Source organism: Rana temporaria, chromosome 5, assembly GCF_905171775.1.
Source record: "Rana temporaria chromosome 5, aRanTem1.1, whole genome shotgun sequence".
Classification (NCBI taxonomy): Eukaryota; Metazoa; Chordata; class Amphibia; order Anura; family Ranidae; genus Rana; species Rana temporaria.
In genome coordinates, this window is record NC_053493.1 from 282,183,970 (window position 1) to 282,204,732 (window position 20,763).

The window sequence follows — 20,763 nt, forward strand, 5'->3', positions numbered from 1 at the left end:
GTTCCCCCCTCAGGAGCATACCGGGCCCTTAGGTCTGTTATGGGTTGTAAGGAGAGCCCCCCTACGCCCCCTACAGGTAGGTATCACATGGGTAGGTACAGAGCATGATGGGACTGTGAGGCCTATATAGGTCCGATGCAAGGCGCGCATCCGTCATTTCAGCGAGAAGAGCCGGCTTGTCAACATCGGGAGAAGAAGAGAAGTGAAGAACATGACGTCACAGCACGGAAGAAGAACTCACAGCGCGGAAGGAGAAGAAGACGTACAGCACGGAAGAAGAAGGCACCGGACAGCAAGAGGAAGAACCGGGGTGCGCCGAGTCAACAGCGGAGAGCGGCGAACATAGAAGGAGACCCCCGGAGAGTTGAGAAGACCCCCCGGATAGCGGAGAAGACCCGTCGGGATAGCGGAAGAAGCCCCCCCTCCGAAGACGCCGGAGGAAACCCGCCGGGGGGTGGGGGCTTTTTTAAAAGCGACCCCCCCCGGCGGTGGAAGAGAACCAGACGGCGGCCCCCACCCACCCGAAGACGTCAAAGAAGAAGCTCCCCCTGGTAAAAGAGCTAATAAAGAAGACAGGGGAGGCCTCCGGAGCAGACTAATAAAATATTTTAATACCCTGTGTGGTTTATTTGTGTTTTTACCACTTTTCTTGCAGGTGAATGGGTAGGGGTACGATGTACCCCATACTCATTCACTTAGGGTGGGGGGCCGGTATCTGGGGGCCCCCTTATTAAAGGGGGCTCCCAGATTCCGATAAGCCTCCCGCCCGCATACCCCGACAACCAACGGCCAGGGTTGTCGGGAAGGGGCCCTGTCCTCATCAACATGGGGACAGGGTGCTCTGAGGTGGGGGGGCCGCAGTGCGCCCCCCTGCCCCAGAGCACCCAACCCCCCCATGTTGAGGGCATGCAGCCTGGTACGGCTCGGGAGGGGGGGGGGCGCTCGGGAGGGCCCAATCCCTTCCTGGCTGGCGGGGTAGCGTGCTTTGGATACGGGTCTGGTATGGATTGTAGGGGGACCCCCTACGCCGTTTTTTTCGGCGTAGGGGGGCTCTCCTTACAACCCATAACAGACCTAAGGGCCCGGTATGCTCCTGAGGGGGGAACCCATGCCGGATTTTTATTTAAAATCCGGCGGAGACTTCCCCCTCAGGATTCATAACAAACGCCGCACACGTGTAGAATTGGCGGGAATCCAAGTCGGATCTCCCGTCGCTTCTATGACGCGCTTGCTGGGATGTGCTGTCACTATTCCAGTGAGTGCGAGATGTCGGCGAGATCTCGGCACCATGTCGCCGAGAATCAGCACGATGCTGTCGTGCTAAAAACACAATATCACAAACACCTACTGTATGCCTGAATGTGGGCTAGATCCGACTGGCGTACGTCTTAGTATGCCGTCGGATCTAAGGTGCATATTTACGCTGGCCGCTAGGTGGCGCTTCTGTCGATTGGGACACCCCCACGGACGGCATTTACGTTGGGTCAAGACGTATTAACATAAAACCCGCCCCCATCTCATCCATTTGAATTGCGCGCCTTTACGCTGACAAAGTTACACTACGCCGCCGTAACTTACGGCGCAAATTCTTTCAGGATACAGAAAATACGCTGTAAGTTACGGCGGCGTAGTGTATCAGAGATATGCTACGTCGGACGGAAAGATGCGCTGAGGTACGTGGATCTGGCCCTCTGACTTTCCATATCTGCATTATTGTTCATGTATTGATGGCGGGGACAACCTGACGTTTCGCATTTTCAGATGGCAGTGGACAAAGCTGTGTATGTGTTTCTCTCTGTATAGGTTGCCTGTGATAAGAACTTGCTGTGTTCCACCAAGTAATCTGTAGATTTTCTGTAATCTCTCTTCGCTTGTCCCTATAGAAAACTGCCATTCATTGTAAAGCTATAAGCTTGTTGCAAATGTCACCATCTGCTTTTGTTTTTCTGCACATATTGTATATATTAAATGGAGAAAGGTGGTAAAGGTGGTAAAGGCAAACCAGTCTGCCATCATTTATCACCTTGTTTAACTGTAGCCTGCAATTGGCACACCCTGCATTTACATCGATTATTGGTTAACCCTATAGATATTTACCAGAAATACTCTGCTATTCGAAGGACTCCAGTTACAAGACAAGTCTTTACTACAAATGTTTTATCGCCTTTTTATAAATATATTTAACATGATGAGTATTTCATTTATTTAAACTGAAGTTTTTTTTTTTTTTATACATTTTCACTTCCATTATAAACCCAAAAAGCAAGTTTTATATTTCATCTGTAAGGGCCTTTCACACCTGCGGACCGTATGTCCGTATTTCATAAATCCGTTTTCGGATGAAATACCGATATACAGTGCCTTGCGAAAGTATTCGGCCCCCTTGAACTTTGCGACCTTTTGCCACATTTCAGGCTTCAAACATAAGGATATAAAACTGTAATTTTTTTTGAAGAATCAACAAGTGGGACACAATCATGAAGTGGAACGAAATTTATTGGATATTTCAAACTTTTTTAACAAATAAAAAACTGAAAAATTGGGCGTGCAAAATTATTCAGCCCCCTTAAGTTAATACTTTGTAGCGCCGCCTTTTGCTGCGATTACAGCTGTAAGTCGCTTGGGGTATGTCTCTATTAGTTTTGCACATCGAGGGACTGAAACTTTTGCCTATTCCTCCTTGCAAAACAGCTCGAGCTCAGTGAGGTTGGATGGAGAGCGTTTGTGAACAGCAGTTTTCAGTTCTTTCCACAGATTCTCGATTGGATTCAGGTCTGGACTTTGACTTGGCTATTCTAACACCTGGATATGTTTATTTGTGAACCATTCCATTGTATATTTTGCTTTATATTTTGGATCATTGTCTTGTTGGAAGACAAATCTCCGTCCCAGTCTCAGGTCTTTTGCAGACTCCATCAGGTTTTCTTCCAGAATGGTCCTGTATTTGGCTCCATCCATCTTCCTATCAATTTTAACCATCTTCCCTGTCCCTGCTGAAGAAAAGCAGGCCCAAACCATGATGCTGCCACCACCATGTTTCACAGTGGGGATGGTGTGTTCAGGGTGATGAGCTGTGTTGCTTTTATGCCAAACATAACGTTTTGCATTGTTGCCAAAAAGTTAGATTTTGGTTCATCTGACCAGAGCACCTTCTTCCACATGTTTGGTGTGTCTCCCAGGTGGCTTGTGGCAAACTTTAAACAACACTTTTTATGGATATCTTTAAGAAATGGCTTTCTTCTTGCCACTCTTCCATAAAGGCCAGATTTGTGCAGTATACGACTGATTGTTGTCCTATGGACAGAGTCTCCCACCTCAGCTGTAGATCTCTGCAGTTCATCCAGAGTGATCATGGGCATCTCTGATCAGTCTTCTCCTTGTATGAGCTGAAAGTTTAGAGGGACGGCCAGGTCTTCGTAGATTTGCAGTGGTCTGATACTCCTTCCATTTCAATATTATCGCTTGCACAGTGCTCCTTGGGATGTTTAAAGCTGGGGAAATCTTTTTGTATCCAAATCCGGCTTTAAACGTCTCCAACAGTATCTCGGACCTGCCTGGTGTGTTCCTTGTTCTTCATGATGCTCTCTGCGCTTTAAACGGGCCTCTGAGACTATCACAGTGCAGGTGCATTTATTCAGAGACTTGATTACACACAGGTGGATTCTATGTATCATCATTAGTCATTTAGGTCAACATTGGATCATTCAGAGATCCTCACTGAACTTCTGGAGAGTTTGCTGCACTGAAAGTAAAGGGGCTGAATAATTTTGCACGCCCAATTTTTCAGTTTTTTATTTGTTAAAAAAGTTTGAAATATCCAATAAATTTCGTTCCACTTCATGATTGTGTCCCACTTGTTGATTCTTCAAAAAAAATTACAGTTTTATATCTTTATGTTTGAAGCCTGAAATGTGGCAAAAGGTCGCAAAATTCAAGGGTGCCGAATACTTTCGCAAGGCACTGTACATGTGGTGCGATCCCTGCTGAGCAAGCGGATGATAAAGGTACGGATCCTCAAGAGATCTGTACATGTGAAAGGGCCCTAAGGCTTCATTCACACTTGGCAGACTCCGTCGCTACGGAGTCTGCCTGCTCCCGTCGGCTCAGCGGGAGATCTGTCCGCAGATCTCCGCTGAGCCGACGGATGACAAGCTCCTCTCTGCTCACTGAGCGGGGAGGGGCTTGTCGGGCACCGCTGTGTCCTATGGAGCGATCTGATGAAAACGGACAGCATGTCCGTTTTCATCAGATCTTACCCGATCCGATCCACCATGGACGGATGGGGACGTGTCCCCATACGTTTGTTTTTAGCGGATCGGGTCGGATGTTAGCGGACATGTCTCCGCTGACATCCAACGCTCCATAGCGATGCATGGAGCGGGCCGTTCAGGTCCGCCGACAGACGGACCAGAACGGCCAAGTGTGAATGAGGCCTTACAGTTGCACTGACTTTTTTAAATCGGCAAGTGTAAGAGGTGTTATCACCATAAATAAAAGGGCTCTGAGCATTCTATTAACCACTTTACACCCCTTCATGACCAGGCACTGTATCCAAATAGATTTAATTTTTTTTTTCCCACACCTTTACTTTTTAAATCTTTTTACGCTATAAACAAAAAAGACCGACAATTTAGAGAAAAAAAATATATATATTTTTTACTGTCTGCTATAAAACCCATCAAATAAAAAAAAATCAAATTTCTCCATAAATTTAGGCCAAAATGTATTCGGCTACATGTTTTTGGTTAAAAAAAAAAAACTAAGCGTATATTGATTGGTTTATGCAACGGTTGTATTGTCTACAAACTGTGGGATATATTTATGTAATTTTTATTTATTTATTTTTATACTCGTTTGCTAAGTGGTTAAAGTACATACCTGCATGTGCATAAATATTTGGCCTTTTTTTTTAACCACTTGCCCTGTATCATTTGGCTGGCCAAAGACCAGAGCACTTTGCGATTCGGCACTGCGTCGTTTTAACTGACAATTTGACGTCCTTTTTTCCCCACAAATAGAGCTTTCCTTTGGTGGTATTTGATCACCTCTCCGTTTTTTTTTTTTTTGCGCTATAAACAAAAATAGAGCGACAATTTTGGAAAAAAAAGCAATATTTTTACTTTTTGCTATAATAAATATCACCCCCAAAATATATATATATATATATATATATATATATATATATATATATATATATATATATATATATAATTTTTTTCCCTCAGTTTAGGTTGATACGTATCCTTCTACATATTTTTGGTTATAAAAATCGCAATAAGTGTTTGATTGGTTTGTGCACAAGTTATAGTGTCTACAAAATAGGGGATAGTTTTATGCCATTTTTATAAAAAAATAATTTTTTTACTAGTAATGGCGGCGATCAGCAATTTTTATCATGACTGCAACATTATGGCGGACACATCGGACGCTATTTTGGGACTATTCACATTTACACAGCGATCAGTTCTATAAAAATGCATTGATTACTGCGTAAATGTGACTGGCACTGAAGGGGTTAACCAGGAGGGGGCGCTGAAGGGGTTAAATGTTCCCTAAAGTGTGTTCTAACTGTAGGTGGGAGGGGACTCACAAGGGGAGGAGACCGATGTGTGTTCCTCTGAAGGGGTTAAGTGTGTCCTAGGGATGTGTTCTAACTGTAGGGGGGATGGTCTATGTGTGACACGATGGTGATCACCGCATCCGATTACAGGGAGCTGTGATCAGTGTCCTGTCACTAGGAAGAATGGGGAAATGCTTATTTATATTAGTATTTCCCCGTTAATTTTCTCCGTGAGACGATCGCCAGTATCCCCTTGGACATCAAGTCCGCGGGACCCACAGTCAGACTCGCAGAGGCACCTGCACGCCCACAATGCCGCTTCTTAAAGGCGACGTGTGTGTGTGTGTATATATACACACGTCGATCTGCCAACAGGAGCCATTCTATTGACGTGTATATATACGTGAGCCGGTCCTTAAGTGATTAATGAGGAACAAACACCAAGCAAATCCAATCAGGGCAGTAATGTGAAACCCATGAAGAGGGAATGGACTTTAAATTCTAGCATTCATGACCATGTGCCAAATATACATAATAAATATATAAATAAATAAAATAATGGTACTACGGGGTTGCTTTACTAAAACTGGATAGTGCCAAATCTGGTGCAGCTGTGCATGGTAGCCAAGTGGCTTTGAGGCTGGGTTCACACTTGTCCTACAACGGTCCTACATTGGGAGCTCATGTAGCATGACGTGTGAAAATCAATGTTTCCCTATGAGAGCTGTCTTAACTGGTCCGACTTTGAAACTACTCCCTGTACTACTTTGGTCCTACTTTGATCCTACATCAGCCCATTGAATATCATTAAAGTAGGATCAAAGTAGGAGCCTTGTCCTAACCATCCGACTTTTGACATCCGACTTGTGATTACAGCAGCAGTAAAAGGAATTTATCTCACACTGAGAATGTTTTGATTGGTCAAAGAACAAGTCAGACTATCACAAAGTCGGATCAAAGTAGTATCCTGTTCATGAAAGAAGGGTGGATGTAGGACCAATGTAGGATCAATGTAGGACCAATGTAGGATCAGTGTAGGACCAATGTAGCAGAGCAAAGTAGGATCAAAGTAGTAGTGTGAACCCAGCCTCAACCAACTTGTTCAATTAAGCTTTGACAAAAAAAAAAAAAATGCATTGCCTCTATGCACAGCTGCACCAGATTTAGCAATCTCCAGTTTTAGTAAAAAAAATGTGTCAAAAAGGACATAATTACATGAATGCTGGAACTTAAAGGGGTTGTAAAGGATTTTTTTTCCCCCTAAATAGCTTCAGGTGGCTCTGATCTGCCGGGGGGCTGTCAATATACAGACTCCGGCCACGCGCCAGGTGCCGATGCGCGTGCCTGGCGGCTGGGATGTCCGCCATGCCGCCGCGATCGGCAGTCACAGAGCCAGGGACGTGGAGCTCTGTGTGTAAACACAGAGCTCCACCTTCTGTTAGGGAGAGGAGACCAATGTTCTGTCCCTTGTACATAGGGACAACCATCGGTCACCTCCCCCAGTCAGTCCCCTCCCCCCACAGTAAGAATCACTTCCCTGCCAGTCACATTTATACAGTAATCCGTGCATTTTTATAGCACTGATCGCTGTATAAATGTGAATGGTCCCTAAAATGTGTCAAAAGTGTCCGATGTGTCCGCCGTAATATCGCAGTCGTGACAAAAATCGCAGATCGCCGCCATTACTAGAAAAAAAAAATGTTTTAAAAAAATTAATAATTCTATCCCCTATTTTGTAGGCGTTATAACGTTTGCGCAAACCAATCACTATACGCTTATTGCAATTTTTACCAAAAATATGTAGAAGAATACGTATCGGACTAAACTGAAAAAAAATATATATATATTTTTAAATGGGATATTTATTATAGCAAAAAGTAAAAAATATTGTGTTGTTTTTTTTCAAAATTGTCACTATATTTTTGTTTATAGCGCAAAAAATAAAAACCACACAGGTGATCTAATACCACCAAAATAAAGCTCTATTTGTAGGAAAAAATGGACGTCAATTTTGTTTGGGAGCCACGTCGCACGACTGCGCAATTGTCTGTCATTCAAAACGCGACCGTGCCGAAAGCTGAAATTTCGCCTGGGCAGGAAGGGGGTATATGTGCCCAGTAAGTAAGTGGTTAATAGATGGAAAGCTGAAAAAATTACTGAAGGTAGGATTTAGGACCAGATAAGAAGCATGGTTCTCATGCTTTATTTATACTGATTATATTTAAATTGACATTGGGGCCTTCACCTTCCCACCCCTTGTCCAATTGCAGCACTCTTCTTGGCCACAGAAGTGCCCTCATTGGACAGGGTAGCAGGGAAGGGCTTAGCCCTGAAATTGGGGAAGAGGCCCCCAGATAGAAAATGAATGGCAAAGGAGGCTTTCTTGCGTAAATAACGTTCTTACACTTATCAGGACTTTTACTTTCAAAGGTTTAAAATGGCTGTCCAGGGTCATGTTAGGCTGAAGGTAAATGTTGTCCTGTACAATGAAATCTTCACCTTTTTGTCAGTTCTCCAGACAGTAACATGGCACCCTGTAGAGACGCCACTTTCTTCCCGCCTGCGAAAATGATTTCCCATCATGTGGGCTACCGGGTCCACCAGGTCATGCTGCTTTAGTATTTTTCAGTTTTTTTTTTTTTTTACTTTTGTACTGCAACTATTTCTTCCATCATTATGATCTGTACAACAGTAACATTAGAAACATTCAAAATGCAAGGTTGTTAATTAATTGTCATACAGTAGATAGGATATAAATAGTCCATGCTACCAAGTCTGGTAAGGCAACTATTGTCATTTACGTAACTATCGCGGTATAAATGTAACATTTAATTTAATGAGAAGTTAACTTTTCATTCAATAAACTATTAAGCCGCGTACACACGACCATTTTTCATGTCATGGAAAAAAATAAGTTTTTCTTGACGTGATTCTTGTCAAGCCTGCCTTGCATACACACGATCGTGAAAAAAAAGAATGCTTGAGTAAAGCGCGGTGACTTACAACACGTAAGTTCCCCCCCCCGTCGTTAAAGCCTACACACGACCGTTTTTCACGACGTGAAAAACGACTAGAAGAAATAGAGCATGTTCTAAATTTTTAATGCCCATATTTTCACGTCAAGAAAAATGCTCTGGAGCCTACAATTTTTTTTATTTTTCTCGCCATTAAAAACGGTCTGTTTGCTAGGCTAAGGCCCCTTTCACATTGGAGCGGTGGCGGTATAGCGCCGCTAAAAATAGCGGCGCTGGACTGTCGGATTTGCCACGGGATTCAGCCGCGAGCGGTGCGGTATTAACCCCCGCTAGCGGCCGATAAAGGGTTAATACCGCCCGCAAGTTTTTCAGCATGTTGAAAAAAACGAAGTTTTCCAACTTCATCATTAAAATGACATTGCCCACACACCATCGTTTTAAAAAAATTATCTAGCAAAGCGCGGTGACGTACAACACGTACGGCGGCACTATAAAGGGGAAGTTCCATTCGCCTTTGGGCTGCTTTAGCTGATTTTGTGTTTAGTAAAAGACGATTCGCACTTTTCTGTCTGTTACAGCGTGATGAATGTGCTTACTCCATTATGAATGGTAGTTTTACCAGAACGAGCGCTCCCATCTCATTACTTGCTTCTGAGCATGCGTGGGTTTTTAACCCCCCTCCTTACCGGCGCATTGTAAAATTACACCGGCAGGAACCCTCCCTCGATCCGGGTGGATGATCCGCTCGTGACCCGGCGCGCGTGCCCGGCGGCTGCGATTGCTGCCGGGCACCCGCGATTGCCTGTGATCACGGCAGGAGTGTGGATCTGTGTGTGTAAACACACAGATCCATGTTCTGTCAGTGGTGAGGAGACCAATGCTGTGTTCCCAGAACAGAGGAACACACATCGATCTCCTCCCCTTGTGAGTCCCCTCCCCCCTACAGTTAGAACACACTTTAGGGAACATGTTAACCTCTTCAGCGCCCCCTAGTGGTTAACCCCTTCCCTGCCAGTCACATTTACACAGTAATCAGTGCATATTTATAGCACTAATCCCTGTATAAGTGTGAATGGTCTCAAAAACATGTCAAACGTGTCCGATGTGTTCGCCGCAATGTCACGGTCACAATAAAAAAATCACAGATCGCCGCCATTACTAGTAAAAAAATGTATAAAATAAAAATGCCATAAATCTATCACCTATTTTGTAGACGCTATAACTTTTGTGCAAACCAATCAATATACGATTATTGCGTTTTTTTTTCTTTTTTTTTACCAAAAATATGTAGAAGAATACGTATCGGCCTGAAGTGAGGAAAAAAAATGTTTTTTTTTTTGTGATATTTATTAAATAAAAAAGTAAAAAATATTGTGTTTTTTTTTTTTTAAATTGTCGCTCTTCTTTTGTTAATAGCGCAAAAAATAAAAACCGCAGAAATTATCAAATACCACCAAACGAAAGCTCTATTTGTGGGGGGAAAAAAACAAAGATTTCGTTTGGGTACAGTGTTGCATGACCGCGCAATTGTCATTCAAAGTGCAACAGTGCTGAAAACAAAAAATTGGTCTGGGCAGGAAGGGGCTAAAAATGCCCTGTATTGAAGGGGTTAACATCGTTTTAGCCCACACACGATCATTTTTTACAACCCGAAAAACGACATTGTTTAAAACTAGGGTTGTCCCGATACCACTTTTTTAGGACCGAGTACAAGTACCGATACTTTTTTTCAAGTAGTCGCCGATACCGAATACCGATACTTTTTTTAAATGTGTCCCCAAATGCAGCCGTGTCCCCCACATATGCAGCCATGTCCCCCACATATGAAGCCATGTCCCTCTAGCCATGTCCCTCACATATGCAGCCATGTCCCTCTAGCCATGTCCCTCACATATGCAGCCATGTCCCTCTAGCCATGTCCCTCACATATGCAGCCATGTCCCTCCAGCCATTTCCCCCATACCTTTGCCGCCGCATGGAGAAAATCACAGCATTCATTTGAATAGCTGTTTTGCCCGCGCGTATAGACACTCCCCCTTGCTCGGCATTGGACAGATCACGATCACCCATCCAATCCCGAGCAAGGGGGAGTGTCTATACGCGCGGGAACACTACAGCTATTCAAATGAAAGTTGTGATGTTCCCGCACGCCTTTTAACCAATGCGGCGCCGCGATGCGGCGGCAGCGGCGGGGGGGGGGGAAGTATTCTATTTAGGTATCGGGGGTATTTGCGCGAGTACGAGTACTCCCGCAAATACTCGGTATCGGTCCCGATACCGATACTGGTATCGGTATCTGGACAACCCTATTTAAAACGACGTTAAAAAATGCAGCATGTTCGAGTTTTTTTTTTTTGTCGTTTTTCAGAACCTGAAAAATTATGTGAAGCCCACACACGATCATTTAACCACTTAAGATCCGGACCAAAATGCAGCTAAAGGACCTTGCCCCTTTTTGCGATTCGGCACTGCGTCGCTTTAACTGACAATTGCGCGGTCGTGCGACGTTGCTCCCAAGAAAAATTGACGTCCTTTTTTCCCCGCAAATAGAGCTTTCTTTTGGTGGTATTTGATCACCTCTGTGGTTTTTATTTTTTGCGTTTAGCGTTTACAAAATAGGGGATAGTTTTAATTGCATTTTTATAAAAAAAAATTTTTTTACTACTAATGGCGGCGATCAGCGTTTTTTCCGTGACTGCGACATTATGGCGGACACTTCGGACAATTTTGACTCATTTTTGGGACCATTGTCATTTTCACAGCAAAAAATGCATTTAAAATGCATTGTTTACTGTGGAAATGACAGTTGCAGTTTGGGAGTTAACCACAAGGGGGCGCTGGTGGGGTTATGTGTGACCTGAAGTGTGTTTACAACTGTAGGGGGGGTGTGGCTGTAGGTGTGATGTCATCGATTGTGTCCCCCTATAAAAGGGATCACACGATCGATGCTGCCGCCACAGTGAAGAACGGGGAAGCCGTGTTTACACATGACTCTCCCCGTTCTTCAGCTCCGGGGACCGATCGCGGGACTCCAGCGGTGATCGGGTCCGCGAGTCCCGCGGTCACGGAGCTTCGGAGCGCGCCGCGGGCACGCGCCCGCGACCCCACAGCTGGGCTTAAAGGACAACGTACCTATACGTTGATTGTGCCCAGCCGTGCCAATCTGCTGACGTATATGGGCGTGAAGGGGTCCTTAAGTGGTTAAAATGACATTTTTTAAAAATAACTTTTTTTTTTCATCCCGAAAAATGATCGTGTGTACGCGGCATCACTCTTTATTTTTATTGTAACCTCTAAAAAGTGCACTGGACCTTTTATGAGTCTTTATTTTTATTGTACCCTTAAAAAGCAGGTGAACCTTCTTTTTTTTTTTTTTTTTATTATTATACACTCTAAAACGCGGGTGGATATATATATATATAGAGAGAGAGAGAGCCCTGTTATATATATATATATATATATATATATAACAGGGCTCTCTCTCTCTCTCTCTCTATATATATATATATATATATATATATATATATATATATATATATATATATATATATATATATATATATATATATAATAAATACAAATTTTATTGTACATTCTAAAAAGCACAGCGGACCTTTTTGAGTTTGTTGCTCATGAGAGTTGCGATCCTCCTGTTTACATCTTAATGAGTCTCAGCCAGAAGAGCAGAAATGTCATCATGTAAGAGTGACAGATGTTAGGTGAGGATAAATATTTCTTATGGGATTAGTCTAGTCTATGGAATCCTGATATATAACTATGAGAAGGATTAGCATTGACAAAGAGCTCTGATTTATGAGCTGCGGGAGCTGCTATTATACTGCAGCTTCCTCAGAGTGGACATCATTTCATGTCGTTTTTTTTTTAAGATCTTTTAAAATCAGAGGTCTGACTACCCTCATAAATTTTTAGTAGAACTCCAATTATAATAAAAAATATCCAGTAGATGAACGGTCCCCACACACATCTAAATCCGATGGCTGGATAATCCAATGGCTTCCATATTCTGATTGTAATTGTTAAAGTATTACATTTTTTTAAATATTATGCAAGGGTAGCACCCCGGAGCTCATAGCCAGGGACACGATCCCGAATACCATTGTATTGTTAGAAGAGAGATTATATCAATCCTATAAAACAATTCATACATAGAAATTAAATCAAAATAAATGTTTATTTCCACCCGTTCTTCCATAGCGTCTGTACTGTGCTATTGAGTATTCCCCATGGGCAATGAACTGGCCAAAAAAGTGGAAAGACAAAAATAAAGATGGAAGAAAAATTGTATTTGTGACGTAGTCACAAGTATGGATGGATTGTGTCATGCATAGATCATCAAAACATTGAAAGCAGTGTTAAAAAGAAAACCAAAAACCAATAATATATTGCAGCTTAAAAATGATTCCATGCAGTGGCTGCATTAGTTTCCTTTTTAGTCTTTTTCCTCTCTCTGTTTTCACCTGATCTGGCCAGTAACACAACCCCTATATTACACTATATCGGACCTTTGCTGCATCCACCTAGGTAAGTATAAATCTGCAAAAACCCATTTTGGGGTAGATCCACAAAGAAATTACGCCAATTCCCGCGTCGTATCTTTGTTTTGAATCCTCAAAACAAGATACGACGGCATCGCGGCTAGATCCGACAGGTGTACGTCTTCGTACGCCGTCGGATCTAAGATGCAATTTTTCGGCGTCCACTAGGTGGCGTTCCCGTCGTAATCCGCGTTGAGTATGCAAATTAGCTATTTCCGACGATCCACAAACGTACGACCGGCCGTCGAATTTTTTTACGTCGTTTCCGTTCGGCTTTTTCCGGCGTATAGTTAAAGCTGCTATATGGTGGCGTACTCAATGTTAAGTATGGCCGTCGTTCCCGCGTATAATTTTGAAAATGTTACGTCGTTTGCGTAAGTCGTCCGTGAATGGGGCTGGACGCCATTTACGTTCACGTCGAAACCAATGACATCCTTGCGACGTCATTTGGAGCAATGCACCCTGGGAGTTTTTACGGACGGCGCAGTTCGTTCGGCACGGGGGCGAGCTTCATTTAAATGAAACACGCCCCCTACCCGCCGAATTTGAATTCCGCACCCTTACGCCGCGAGAGATACGCTACGCCGCTGTAACTTACGGCGCAAATTCGTTGATTCAAAGAAAAGCAATGTAAGTTACAGCGGCGTAGCGTATCTTACATACGCTGTGCCCTGCGCCGATGTATGTGGATCTGCCCCATTTTGAGTGCGTATGTTGAAAATAATACTTTTCCCTTTTTTTAAGAGTTCTTTTTTCCAATACTTGCTCATTTTGACTGTTACTTTTAGTTATATCTATCAAACTATCAATACCCGTGGGACTAGGGTACATCACCATTTGTACAAATATTTCATAAGATTACATTTTATTTAGTACAAAAACAGTTGAAACTTTTTTTTTTTTTTTTCAATTAAAAACATGGCTGATTTCCTACAATAACAGTGTTTCACACAGTATCAAATTGCAAATCCAAAGATCATCTGTTAAAATGGAGTATTATTTCCACCAGGTTGGCCAAATAGAGAAACTCTTGACATTTCTCAACGCATTTTGTGAATTCTAAAGCCTCGTACACACCATCAGTCCATCCGATGAGAACGGTCTGAAGGACCGTTGTCATAAGTTAACCGATGAAGCTGACTGATGGTCCGTCGCGCCCACACACCATCGGTTAAATAACCGATCGTGTCAGAACGCGGTGACGTAAAACACAACGACGTGCTGAAAAAAATGAAGTTCAATGCTTCCAAGCATGCCTCGACTTGATTCTGAGAATGCGTGGATTTTTAACCGATGGTCGTGCCTACTAACGATCGGTTTTGACCGATCGGTTAGGAATCCATCGGTTAAATTTAAAGCAAGTTGGCTTTTTTTTAACCGTTGGTTAAATAACCTATGGGGCCCACATACGATCGGTCCTGACCGATGAGAACGGTCCATCAGACCGCTGTCCTCTGTTTAACCTATCGTGTGTACGAGGCCTAACTCGCTTTGTCAGGAGCAGATGCTATTGGTGAGGTGTTAATCAGCCCAAATAAAAATGGAGGTCTCCAGGAGGAACAAGGTTGTCTACCATGGGAGCTGTGGGGGGCTGGAACCCCTAAACAGAGAGGCAGGAGAACGAGCAAAGATAAGATGTGGAGGACTTTGAGGGGAGCGGACCTTGGGAACAAGCCTGTGGTCCTATTCCAAGTCTTGGGTATGCATACCATACTCCTAAGAGGTAGATAGATATTAGGGATGTTGCTACATCACCTTATCTACCAGTTCACAAGAATAGTATTGTATTTAGATTTGAATAGATATTTGGAAGTGAGAAAAATAATCCTATTTACTCGTTGCAGGTATTGCTTCAGAATTCGGCGTCCGTGGATTTCCAACAATAAAACTGTAAGTCCTATATAACCTTAAAGCACTGTTATAAAATTCTGTTTTTTTTTTTGTTAGTAAAATTGTGCCAATTTTTTTTTTTTTTTTTTTTTTTTTAACCTTGCACCTGCCTTATTGGTCAAATGATTATAAATCAACTTTCCCATATACCTTTGCCCACCGCATAGTTTACATTCCTCTTCCAATCTTGGTGATCACATATCCGCATGTGCCCGTGAGAAATGGGATACATTTCACAATTTTCTCATATTGATTGGCCTTAATACTCTATAAATTGCTTGTTTTTTGCTTAACAGCTACTCTGCAAGATTGCTTAGAGCAGAGTCTTCTATGAAGATCAGCATCCAATACGTTTCAAATAGTTATTTTTTTATGGCTCAGGATTGAAAACCAATTAAAGTACAGGGTGGGCCATTTATATAGATACACCTTAATAAAATGGGAATGGTTGGTGATATTAACTTCCTGTTTGTGGCACATTAGTATATGTAAGGGGGGAAACTTTTCAAGATGGGTGGTGACCATGGCGGCCATTTTGAAGTCAGCCATTTTGAATCCAACTTTTTTTTTTTGGTGTATCCATATAAATGGCCCACCCTATAGATGTAAACCCATTCTGTAGGCTTGTACCTACAGGTAAGCCTATAATAAGGCTTACCTGTTGGTACTATGAATATCTTCTAAACCTGCATGGTTTAGGAGATATTCACACATCATGCAGCTGGTGATGTCACCAGCACATGCTCTCTAAAGGGACGCTATACCTGGGCCGTCCCTTCAGAGCTCTGTGCCACGGTCCTTGACTCCCGTGCACATGCGCGGAAGCGGGGTCATCACAGCGTGGCCAATCAGGCGGCCGTAAGGAAGACCGGGTGAAGATGAAGGCATCTGTCAGAGCTCACAGCATGGTGGTGCAGGGCTTCCTTCTTAAGTTAGGTATTTCATAATGTGCTATTTTGTGATGCATACTAGCACATTATGCCTTTACTTTGCATGGATTTAAAAAAAATTGGCGTGGTTTATGTCCGCTTTAAGAGCTTGTTTACACTTGCTCAAATACTGACGCTGATCAACTGCCTATAGCATTAATGCAGGTTAATAGGTCTGTTTATTGGGCACTAACCACTTGGCGCCGGCGCTATAGCCCAATGACGGCTACAGCCCGGACCTCAAATGCCGGGAGGACGTCAATAGACGTCCTCCCCTTCGCACACTCCCCGCGCACCCCTGCAGGGCGCGAGTGGCGCACACTGGGATTACCCGAGTCACTGAGACTCGGGTGATCACGGATCCAAGTAAGTGGCCGGTCCTGGCCCCTTACTATGTGATCAGCTGTAAACCAATGATGTGAACAAAAGCTGATAACGCGAGGAGAAAAACAAAGCCGATCACCGGCTTATGTGAAAGGAACATCGGTCCCGAAGAGGAAGGAGGCACATCTGCCTCCTCTCTGCCCACAATTATCACCTGCTAGTACCACCTGCAAGTGCCCACCAGTGCCACCAATCAGTGTCCATTACTGCCACCCATCAGTGTCCATTACTGCCAGTTATCAATGCCACCTTTTAGTGCCACTTCTCAGTGCCACCTATCAATGCCCTTCAGTGCCACCTCTCAGTGCCGTCTTATAGGTGCCGTCTTATCAGTGCCCACCAGTGCCGTCTTATCGTGCCCACCAGTGCCGCCTTATCGGTGCCCACCAGTGCAGCTTCATCAGCGTACATCAAAGAAGGAGAAAAATTACCCGTTGCAAAATGTTAGAACATTTTTTTTTTTTAACAAACAATATAAACCGCAGAGGACTTTAGTGACTAGAGGAAGAATACAAAATAAAATATGTACATGAAACACTGTTGTGAAAACTTTGATTTCCTTTTAAAATGCAATTCTTAAAAATGTTCCATTCCTCACCTAAAGTCCATTTCTGGCTCCATTCCTTCTCCTACCCACCCCATGGAGCTCTCCATCCCTACATTTATTTGGTGGAAGTATTTGTAGAATTACATTTTTTCTATGTCTTCTGGCGCATAGTCCTTTTTCCTTGTCACCACATCTCCAGGGCTGGGTGAGAGTGTTGCTGACTGGATGCCATCAGCACCATTCTCTGAAACAATGCCCTGTGAGCTTAGGGTAACATAATGATGCACCATGTAGTCCCTGGAGAAGTGGGGTGAATGAGAGTCAATCACCTAACAGAGGACCAGCACTGCAACACAGAGGGGTGTCTTTTATAAGAGCCAGGTGAGTATTTCATGTTTTTATTATGTTCCACATTTTAAGGCTTTCGAATTATTTTACTAGAAACAATGCAGTTTTTTTTATTTTATATAATGGTATTTGGACAAGGTGGTTCTAGTCAGTATTGGTACCCACTGGTCTGTAGTGGTTTGTATCTTTTTTTTTCCCTTATATTGGCACACATTTAGATATTGTATTTATCTGCAACAATGTCATTAGTATCCTACGTTTATTTTAACATTTATGTCTCTTTAAGATTAAAAGGTGATATGGCATACAACTATAGAGGCCAAAGAACAAAGGAGGACATTGTTGAATTTGCAAACAGGGTTGCTGGGTAAGTAGCTTTTCTAAAATGATGTATGGTAAGCCAAGCCCTACCTCTGTATAACATTATTTAGCAGAACTATAGCACAAGGTGGCCTAAGCAAGAGCCTAGGGCCTGGTAGATGTACTATAGCACAAGGAGGCCTACTTACCACTTACCTACTCCTGCATTAAATAGGGGGGCCTAGGGCCTAGTTGGTCATGGATTTGCACCTACCTCTCACTTTAAAGGGGAGGATGCATATGTAGGCAGTTGTCTAATGGGGTTGGCAATGCAAGTGCAGACAATGGAAATGGAGTAAATAATTTACCAATTGTCACCATGCTGCAAAAATACCAATTTCCTTAATTATATTCAGCTAATACATGCTGTAAATTACCCACAAAAATATATACACAATAAATATAAATAAATATATATATATATATATATATATATATATATATATATATATATATATATATATATATATATATATATATATATATTCAGCGCTCATAAACCAATCTTATCTCAACCTTATCACTTCTTCTAATACAAAACAGATGCAAAAAAGTTATCAAACTTACACTTTTTGTGTTACGTTCAAATAGTGAAAGTGTGTAACCTCAACACACAAATCTGTGCATATTACATAAGCAATAATAAAGTCCCATGTGTATAATATATAATTGGTGTGTGTCGGTCCAATGGACAAGTGAAGAAAATTCATAAAATCCTGTGAGCACACTGTGTAGATGAACACCTTCTATATAAGCTCAATGGAGATAATCGGGCAGATGGCACCATACAGTGAGGGGAAAAAAGTATTTGATGCCTTGCTGATTTTGTACGTTTGCCCACTGACAAAGAAAAATGATTAATCTATCGTTTGAATGGTAGGCTTATTTTAACAGTGAGAGACATAATAACAACAACAAAAAAATCCAGAAAAATGCATTTAAAAAAACATTATAAATTGATTTTCATTTTATTGAGTGAAATAAGTATTTGAACCCCTATCAATCAGCAAGATTTTTTAAATTCCAGGTGTCTTCTATTCAGGTAACAAGCTGAGATTTAAAGTGAGTGCTCCTAATCTCAGCTTGTTACCTGTCCGCAGAAGCAAATCAATCAGATTCCAATCTCTCCACCATGGCCAAGACCAAAGAGCTGTCCAAGGACGTCAGGGACAAGATTGTAGAGCTACACAGGGCTGGAATAGGCTACAAGACCATCGCCAAGCAGCTTGGTGAGAAGGTGACAACAGTTGGTGTGATTATTCGCAAATGGAAGAAACACAAAATAACTGGGTCTGGGGCTCCATGCAAGATCTCACCTCGTGGAGTTTCAATGATCATGAGAACGGTGAGGAATCGGCCCAGAACTACACGGGAGAATCTTGTCAATGATCTCAAGGCAGTTGGGATCACAGTCAACAAGAAAACAATTGGCAACACACTACACCAGGGGTCTTCAAACTATGGCCCTCCAGTTGTTCAGGAACTACAATTCCCATCATGCCTAGTCATGTCTGTGAATGTCAGAGTTTTACAATGCCTCATGGGATGTGTAGTTCCACAACAGCTGGAGAGCCTGTAGTTTGAGGATCCCTGCACTACACTGAAGGACTGCAATCCCCTGCTCAAAGAAGCACATGTACAGGCCCGTCTGATGTTTGCTAAAGAACATATGAATGATTCAGAGGAGACCTGGGTGAAAGTGTTGTGCTCAGATGAGACCAAAATCAAGCTCTTTGACATCAACTCAACTCGCCGTGTTTGGAGGCGTAATGCTGCCTATGACCCCAAGAACACCGTCCCCACCGTCAAACATGGAGGTGGAAACATTATGCTTTGGGGATGTTTTCCTGCTATGGGGACAGGGAAACTTCACCGCATCAAAGGGACAATGGACAGGCCATGTATCATCAACTCTTGAGTGAGAACCTCCTTCCCTCAGCCAGGGCATTGAAAATGGGTCGTGGATGGGTTATCCAGCATGACAATGACCCAAAACACACTACCAAGGTAACAAAGGAGTGTCTCATGAAGAAGAACATTAAGGTCCTGGAGTGGCCTAGCCAGTCTCCAGACCTTAATCCCATAGAAAATATGTGGAGGGAACTAACTGTTCGAGTTACCAAACATCAGCCTTGAAACCTTAACCACCAATATGCTGCTAAATGACCCAAGGGGTTTTTTACAATTCGGCACTGCGTCGATTTAACAGACAATTGCGCGGTCGTGCGACGTGGCTCCCAAACAAAATTGGCGTCCTTTTTTCCCCACAAATAGAGCTTTCTTTTGGTGGTATTTGATCACCTCTGCGGTTTTTATTTTTTGCGCTATAAACAAAAATACAGCGACAATTTTGAAAAAAATGCAATATTTTTTACTTTTTGCTATAATAAATATCCCCCCCAATTTTTTTTTTTTCCTCAGTTTAGGCCGATACGTATTCTTCTACCTATTTTTGGTAAAATAAGCGTTTATCGATTGGTTTGCGCAAAATTTATAGCGTTTACAAAATAGGGGATAGTTTTATTTTTTTTCACTACTTATGGCGGCGATCAGCGATTTTTTTTTCGTGACTGCGACATTATGGCGGACACTTCGGACAATTTTGACACATTTTTGGGACCATTGTCATTTTCACAGCAAAAAATGCATTTAAATTGCATTGTTTATTGTGAAAATGACAGTTGCAGTTTGGGAGTTAACCACAGGGGGTGCTGTAGGAGTTAGGGTTCACTTTGTGTGTGTTTACTACTGTAGGGGGGTGTGGCTGTAGGTCTGACGTCATCGATCGAGTCTCCCTATAAAAGGGATCACTCGATCGATACGCCGCCACAGTGAAGCACGGGGAAGCCGTGTTTACATACGGCTCTCCCCGTTCTTAAGCTCCAGGGTGCGATCGCGATGGAGCTGCTAGAAGCGAATAGCCGCGCCTACGTCCCGGATCGCTCCCCGCGGGTATCCGACCGCCGCATGTAGCGCGCGGGGGGGTCCCGATCGGACCCCCGTCTAGGCAGGCACGTACAGGTACGTTGATGTGCCTGTCCGTGCCATTCTGCCGACGTATATCTACATGCGGCGGTCGGGAAGTGGTTAAAGACTCGGAGAGGATCTGCAAAGAGAAGTGGGACAAAATCCCTCCTGAGATGTGTGCAAGAAACATCTGACCTGTGTGATTGCCAATAAGGGTTTTGCCACCAAGTACTAAGTCGTGTTTTGC

The 20,763-nt window shown here is 43.0% G+C and overlaps 1 protein-coding gene across 2 annotated transcripts in view; it reads left to right on the forward strand.

Moving 5' to 3' along the window:
- Positions 1-20,763, forward strand: part of TMX3 (thioredoxin related transmembrane protein 3) — a 121,085-nt gene that overhangs the window by 33,294 nt on the left and 67,028 nt on the right. For both annotated transcript variants that reach the window (XM_040353905.1, XM_040353906.1), the window contains exons 5-6: positions 14,936-14,981; positions 17,476-17,556. In XM_040353905.1, the coding sequence (XP_040209839.1) occupies positions 14,936-14,981; positions 17,476-17,556 (127 nt within the window). The remainder of the gene's footprint in view (positions 1-14,935; positions 14,982-17,475; positions 17,557-20,763) is intronic.